Source organism: Salvelinus alpinus, chromosome 23 (assembly GCF_045679555.1).
Source record: "Salvelinus alpinus chromosome 23, SLU_Salpinus.1, whole genome shotgun sequence".
Classification (NCBI taxonomy): domain Eukaryota; kingdom Metazoa; phylum Chordata; class Actinopteri; order Salmoniformes; family Salmonidae; genus Salvelinus; species Salvelinus alpinus.
In genome coordinates this window covers 5317103-5324602 of record NC_092108.1, presented here as the reverse complement: position 1 = coordinate 5324602, position 7500 = coordinate 5317103, and the positions used below count along the sequence as shown (strand labels likewise).

Sequence of the window (7500 nt, the reverse complement as noted above, 5' to 3'; positions counted from 1 at the left end):
AGTGGATCTGGATAAGAGAGTCTGCTAAATGACTCACTACTGTAGTGGATCTGGATAAGAGAGTCTGCTAAATGACTCACTACTGTAAGTGGATCTGGATAAGAGAGTCTGTTAAATCACTCACTACTGTAAATGGATCTGGATAAGAGAGTCTGCTAAATGACTCACTACTGTAGTGGATCTGGTTAAGAGAGTCTGCTAAATGACTCACTACTGTAGTGACTCTGGATAAGAGAGTCTGTTAAATGACTCACTACTGTAGTGGATCTGGTTAAGAGAGTCTGCTAAATGACTCACTACTGTAATGGATCTGGATTAGAGAGTCAGCTAAATGACTCACTACTGTAGTGGATCTAGATAAGAGAGTCTGCTAAATGACTCACTACTGTTAGTGGATCTGGATAAGAGAGTCTGTTAAATGACTCACTACTGTAAGTCACTCTGGATAAGAGAGTCTGCTAAATGACTCACTACTGTAAGTCACTCTGGATAAGAGAGTCTGCTAAATGACTCACTACTGTAGTGGATCTGGATAAGAGAGTCTGCTAAATGACTCACTACTGTAAATGGATCTGGATTAGAGAGTCTGTTAAATGACTCACTACTGTAATGGATCTGGATAAGAGAGTCTGCTAAATGACTCACTACTGTAGTGGATCTGGATAAGAGAGTCTGTTAAATGACTCACTACTGTAGTGGATCTGGATAAGAGAGTCTGCTAAATGACTCACTACTGTAATGGATCTGGATAAGAGAGTCTGCTAAATGACTCACTACTGTAGTGGATCTGGATAAGAGAGTCTGTTAAATGACCCCCCCCCCCCCCGCCTATGAATCCCTTTCAGAAACCGTTTTAAAACCTCACCGGTTTCCTTTTGGTTTCCAGTGGCTCATTTGTTAGTTCCCTTCTGTTGAGCGACGTTTTTGTTGTTGTTGTTGTTTATTGTTTGTTTTGTATTGTTTTGTTGTTTGTTTCTTATTGGGGAACGTTAACGTTAAGGAACCTCTTCTTTAGTCGTCACAGATAAACACCTAAAAATAAATAAAGATCCTCTGAGGGACCAGGAAGTTGCAGCACTCCCCAGAGGTGTAAGAATAACTAGGAGTATTAAACGAGGGTATTTAATAGTTGGACTTCTTCTTCTCTTTGCTCTTAACTGTCGAGGGAAGTCCTGATGTTTTTAATAACACAGGTCAGAGTTAACATTCACTCCAGCCGTTAACTGTCATGTTCAATCTAAACCACTGTACCGACTGACCCATTTTAATGGTGGAATTGTTTAGTAGACTCACGATTATAAAAATATAATGGACATTTATATGGACCAAGGTCCAACGGAAACACTGAGGTGGGTGGGGGGGGGGGGTATTGAATGAATGAATTGGTTAATTGGATCGTCTCATTGTTAATATGACATATTTTGTTAAATGAATGTGACTACTGCAACAAGGTTGTGAATACAACACACACACACACACACACACACACACACACACACACACACACACACACACACACACACACACACACACACACACACACACACACACACACACACACACACACACACTACATGTTCTGTTCATGGCCTTCTCGCTCTCTCCTCTCTCCTGTTTGTCTATTGGTCGATGTTAAAGAGTTCGCACACAGGGACAGTGTGGTATGTGTGTGTTTCTGCGTGGGCACACACACACACACACACACACACACACACACACACACACACACACACACACACACACACACACACAGCTAACTGTTATGTTGATCATCTTTCTGTCTTGTCACACAGGAGACCAAGATTGACTGTGTCCGAGTCGCCACCAAAGGTAGGACCACGCCAAGTCACGTGTTCACGTCCCTGAATCCAAGCGGTTCGCTGAGGACGTCGACGACATCGTGTTTAGTATTGTAACATGACCTGCACACCTTTTGAGAGCTAACGACATGAAGTAGTTAGAACAACAGTCTTTATGTAGGTAGCCTTGAAGTAAAATGTTGAGGAACAGCATGGCACACCCTCACACGGGCCAGACAAGTGTTTTCACACACACACCCTCACACGGGCCAGACAAGTGTTTTCACACACACACCCTCACGCGGGCCAGACAAGTGTTTTCACACACACACCCTCACAAGGGCCAGACAAGTGTTTTCACACACACACACACACACACACACACACACACACACACACACACACACACACACACACACACACACACACACACACACACACACACACACACACACACACACACGTTGTTATTCAGCTTGTCTTGCTGGTCCAGACATTAAGGTGAAGCAGCTTAAACACTATTGATCAGGAGAGGGATTGATAATGCCTGTGGGGGGGGGGGGGGGGGGTTGTTCATATGCACACGTGCACACACGCAGACTTATCCAATCACACACAGACTTATCCAACCACACACACGCACATAAACACACAGACACATTGGCTACCCACAGCTCAGTGTAGCCCTGCAATAGATTTCCTATTGAGTGGATAGTAGATAGTAAATCTCATCCCCTCGTTCGATCAATAAAGCCTGTTAGTCATCAGAAAAGGTCAGACGACGGCAGCACGTCGACTTCTGAAAGGGTCAAACAGCTAAACCTCACGGGGTCGAGAGAGCTAACTACAACATGCATGAGGTGAACTGGACTGAACCGGTTCTGTAAAGTCACGTGTGACACGTTAGTCGAGAGGAATTACGGTTCAGCACACAGATACAACATGATCATCTTCTGTAACAATGACTGGGTTTTCTTGCCTGCGTTAACGTTGCCTGGTGACTGAGATTTTGTTTGTATTTTTGGCTATTTTTGAGTTTCAGTGTGGCCTATCTCTCTCTCTCTCTCTCTCTCCCTCTCTCTATCCCCCTTTTCTCTCTCCCATCCCGCTCTCTCTCTCCTATCTCTCTCTCTCTCTCCTATCTCTCTCTCTCTCTCTCTCTCTCTCTCTCTCTCTGCATGGACACTGTACCTACTCCTTCCCCTCTCTCTCTCTCTCTCTCTCTCTCTCTCTCTCTCTCTCTCTCTCTCTCTCTCTCTCTCTCTCTTTCTCTCTCTCTCTCTCTCTCTCTCTCTCTCTCTCTCTTTCTCTCTCTCTCTCTCTCTCTCTCTCTCTGCATGGACACTGTACCTCCTCTCAGCTGCCATACTGGTGACTCAGCTCACTACTCCGTACATCCGCATCGCGCCAGCGGCTGGTGACGACCAACTAACAGGTTAGACTCTCTGCTCAACCCATCTCTGGAGCAGTCATTTCCTGCATCACCTACATGTATGAGACAGCATGGGAGGGGCTTTGTTAATAACATGAATTTGTTGACTCTCTGCCCAGCCCTTTGCCTTTCTTCTGTCTGTCTCGATTACTCTGTCCAACAGGCTAGCTTCTGTCTGTCTCGATTACTCTGTCCAACAGGCTAGCTTCTGTCTGTCTCGATTACTCTGTCCAACAGGCTAGCTTCTGTCTGTCTCGATTACTCTGTCCAACAGGCTAGCTTCTGTCTGTCCTAATTACTCCGTCCAACAGGCTAGCTTCTCGGTCCAACAGGCTAGCTTCTGTCTGTCTCGATTACTCTGTCCAACAGGCTAGCTTCTGTCTGTCTCGATTACTCTGTCCAACAGGCTAGCTTCTGTCTGTCCTAATTACTCCGTCCAACAGGCTAGCTTCTCGGTCCAACAGGCTAGCTTCTGTCTGTCTCGATTACTCTGTCCAACAGGCTAGCTTCTGTCTGTCTCGATTACTCTGTCCAACAGTCTAGCTTCTCGGTCCAACAGGCTAGCTTCTGTCTGTCTCGATTACTCCGTCCAACAGGCTAGCTTCTCGGTCCAACAGGCTAGCTTTTGTCTGTCTCGATTACTCTGTCCAACAGGCTAGCTTCTGTCTGTCCTAATTACTCTGTTCAACAGGCTAGCTTCGCTGTCTGTCCTAGTTACTCTGTCCAACAGGCTAGCTTCTGTCTGTCCTAATTACCCCGTCCAACAGGCTAGCTTCGCTGTTTGTCCTAGTTACTCTGTCCAACAGGCTAGCTTCTGTCTGTCCTAATTACTCCGTCCAACAGGCTAGCTTCTCGGTCCAACAGGCTAGCTTCTGTCTGTCTCAATTACTCCGTCCAACAGGCTAGCTTCTCGGTCCAACAGGCTAGCTTCTGTCTGTCTCGATTACTCTGTCCAACAGGCTAGCTTCTCTGTCTGTCCTAGTTACTCTGTCCAACAGGCTAGCTTCTGTCTGTCCTAATTACTCCGTCCAACAGGCTAGCTTCTCTGTCTGTCCTAATTACTCGGTCCAACAGGCTAGCTTCTGTCTGTCTCGATTACTCCGTCCAACAGGCTAGCTTCTCTGTCTGTCCTAATTACTCCGTCCAACAGGCTAGCTTCGCTGTCTGTCCTAGTTACTCTGTCCGACAGGCTAGCCTCTCTGTCTGTCCTAATTACTATGTCCGACAGGCTAGCTTCTGTATGTCCTAATTACTCTGTTCAACAGGCTAGCTTTTGTCTGTCCTAATTACTCTGTCCAACAGGCTAGCTTCTGTCTGTCCTAATTACTCTGTCCAACAAGCTAGCTTCTCTGTCTGTCCTAATTACTCTGTCCAACAGGCTAGCTTCTCTTTCCAACAGGCTAGCTTCTCTGTCCAACAGGCTAGCTTCTGTCTGTCCTAATTACTCCGTCCAACAGGCTAGCTTCGCTGTTTGTCCTAGTTACTCTGTCCAACAGGCTAGCTTCTGTCTGTCCTAATTACTCCGTCCAACAGGCTAGCTTCTCGGTCCAACAGGCTAGCTTCTGTCTGTCTCGATTACTCTGTCCAACAGGCTAGCTTCTCTGTCTGTCCTAGTTACTCTGTCCAACAGGCTAGCTTCTGTCTGTCCTAATTACTCCGTCCAACAGGCTAGCTTCTCTGTCTGTCCTAATTACTCGGTCCAACAGGCTAGCTTCTGTCTGTCTCGATTACTCCGTCCAACAGGCTAGCTTCTCTGTCTGTCCTAATTACTCTGTCCGACAGGCTAGCCTCTCTGTCTGTCCTAATTACTATGTCCGACAGGCTAGCTTCTGTATGTCCTAATTACTCTGTTCAACAGGCTAGCTTTTGTCTGTCCTAATTACTCTGTCCAACAGGCTAGCTTCTGTCTGTCCTAATTACTCTGTCCAACAGGCTAGCTTCTGTCTGTCCTAATTACTCTGTCCAACAAGCTAGCTTCTCTGTCTGTCCTAATTACTCTGTCCAACAGGCTAGCTTCTGTCTGTCCTAATTACTCTGTCCAACAGGCTAGCTTCTCTGTCCAACAGGCTAGCTTATGTCTGTCCTAATTACTCCGTCCAACAGGCTAGCTTCTCTGTCTGTACTAATTACTCTGTACAACAGGCTAGCTTCTCGGTCCAACAGGCTAGCTTCTGTCTGTCTCGATTACTCCGTCCAACAGGCTAGCTTCTCTGTCTGTCCTAATTACTCTGTCCGACAGGCTAGCTTCGCTGTCTGTCCTAGTTACTCTGTCCGACAGGCTAGCTTCTGTCTGTCCTAATTACTCTGTTCAACAGGCTAGCTTCTGTCTGTCCTAATTACTCCGTCCAACAGGCTAGCTTCTCTGTCCAACAGGCTAGCTTCTCTGTCTGTCCTAATTACTCCGTCCAACAGGCTAGCTTCGCTGTCTGTCCTAGTTACTCTGTCCAACAGGCTAGCTTCTGTCTGTCCTAATTCCTCCGTCCAACAGGCTAGCTTCGATGTCTGTCCTAGTTACTCTGTCCGACAGGCTAGCTTCTGTCTGTCCTAATTACTCTGTTCAACAGGCTAGCTTCTGTCTGTCCTAATTATTCTGTTCAACAGGCTAGCTTCTGTATGTCCTAATTACTCTGTCCAACAGGCTAGCTTTTGTCTGTCCTAATTACTCTGTCCAACAGGCTAGCTTCTGTTTGTCCTAATTACTCTGTCCAACAAGCTAGCTTCTCTGTCTGTCCTAATTACTCTGTCCAACAGGCTAGCTTCTCGGTCCAACAGGCTAGCTTCTGTCTGTCTCGATTACTCCGTCCAACAGGCTAGCTTCTCTGTCTGTCCTAATTACTCTGTCCAACAGGCTAGCTTCTCTGTCCAACAGGCTAGCTTCTGTCTGTCCTAATTACTCCGTCCAACAGGCTATTTTCTCTGTCTGTCCTAATTACTCCGTCCAACAGGCTAGCTTCTGTCTGTCTCGATTACTCCGTCCAACAGGCTAGCTTCGCTGTCTGTCCTAGTTACTCTGTCCGACAGGCTAGCTTCTCTGTCTGTCCTAATTACTATGTCCGACAGGCTAGCTTCTGTATGTCCTAATTACTCTGTTCAACAGGCTAGCTTTTGTCTGTCCTAATTACTCTGTCCAACAGGCTAGCTTCTGTCTGTCCTAATTACTCTGTCCAACAGGCTAGCTTCTGTCTGTCCTAATTACTCTGTCCAACAAGCTAGCTTCTCTGTCTGTCCTAATTACTCTGTCCAACAGGCTAGCTTCTGTCTGTCCTAATTACTCCGTCCAACAGGATAGCTTCTCTGTCTGTCCTAATTACTCTGTCCAACAGGCTAGCTTCTCGGTCCAACAGGCTAGCTTCTGTCTGTCTCGATTACTCCGTCCAACAGGCTAGCTTTTCTGTCTGTCCTAATTACTCCGTCCAACAGGCTAGCTTCGCTGTCTGTCCTAGTTACTCTGTCCGACAGGCTAGCTTCTGTCTGTCCTAATTACTCTTTCCAACAGGCTAGCTTCTGTCTGTCCTAATTACTCCGTCCAACAGGCTAGCTTCTCTGTCTGTCTCGATTACTCCGTCCAACAGGCTAGCTTCTCTGTCTGTCCTAATTACTCCGTCCAACAGGCTAGCTTCGCTGTCTGTCCTAGTTACTCTGTCCGACAGGCTAGCTTCTGTCTGTCCTAATTACTCTGTTCAACAGGCTAGCTTCTGTCTGTCCCAATTACTCTGTCCGACAGGCTAGCTTCTCTGTCTGTCCTAATTACTCTGTCCAACAGGCTAGCTTCTCTGTCCAACAGGCTAGCTTCTGTCTGTCCTAATTACTCCGTCCAACAGGCTAGCTTTTCTGTCCAACAGGCTAGCTTCTCTGTCTGTCCTAATTACTCTGTCCAACAGGCTAGCTTCTCTGTCTGTCCTAATTACTCTGTCCAACAGGCTAGCTTCTCTGTCTGTCCTAATTACTCTGTCCAACAGGCTATCTTCTCGGTCCAACAGGCTAGCTTCTCTGTCTGTCCTAATTACTCTGTCTGACAGGATAGTATAGTCTAGCTCAGTATATTGCAGGGGGACATCCAGCAGATCCACATTTTTGTTCTAGCCCAGCACTAATTAACACACCTGTTTCAAATAAGCAACTAATCACCAAGCCTTTGATTATTTTAATAATGTGTTATTGCTGAGCTAGATCAAATCCTAGTGTAGCTACAAGGGCTGGGTAGAGTGTCCTATGGTGGAACATCCTAACAGTAAAACACCTGTCATATGATGAAGCAACCTAACAGTA

The 7500-nt window shown here is 46.4% G+C and overlaps 1 protein-coding gene across 1 annotated transcript in view; it reads left to right on the top strand.

Annotated features, from left to right (window-relative positions):
* LOC139551373 (receptor-type tyrosine-protein phosphatase mu-like) overlaps positions 1 to 7500 on the top strand; it is a 565336-nt gene that overhangs the window by 360119 nt on the left and 197717 nt on the right. Inside the window, exons 12-13 of the mRNA XM_071362858.1 lie at positions 1794 to 1830; positions 3160 to 3234. Coding sequence (XP_071218959.1) covers positions 1794 to 1830; positions 3160 to 3234 — 112 coding nt within the window. The remainder of the gene's footprint in view (positions 1 to 1793; positions 1831 to 3159; positions 3235 to 7500) is intronic.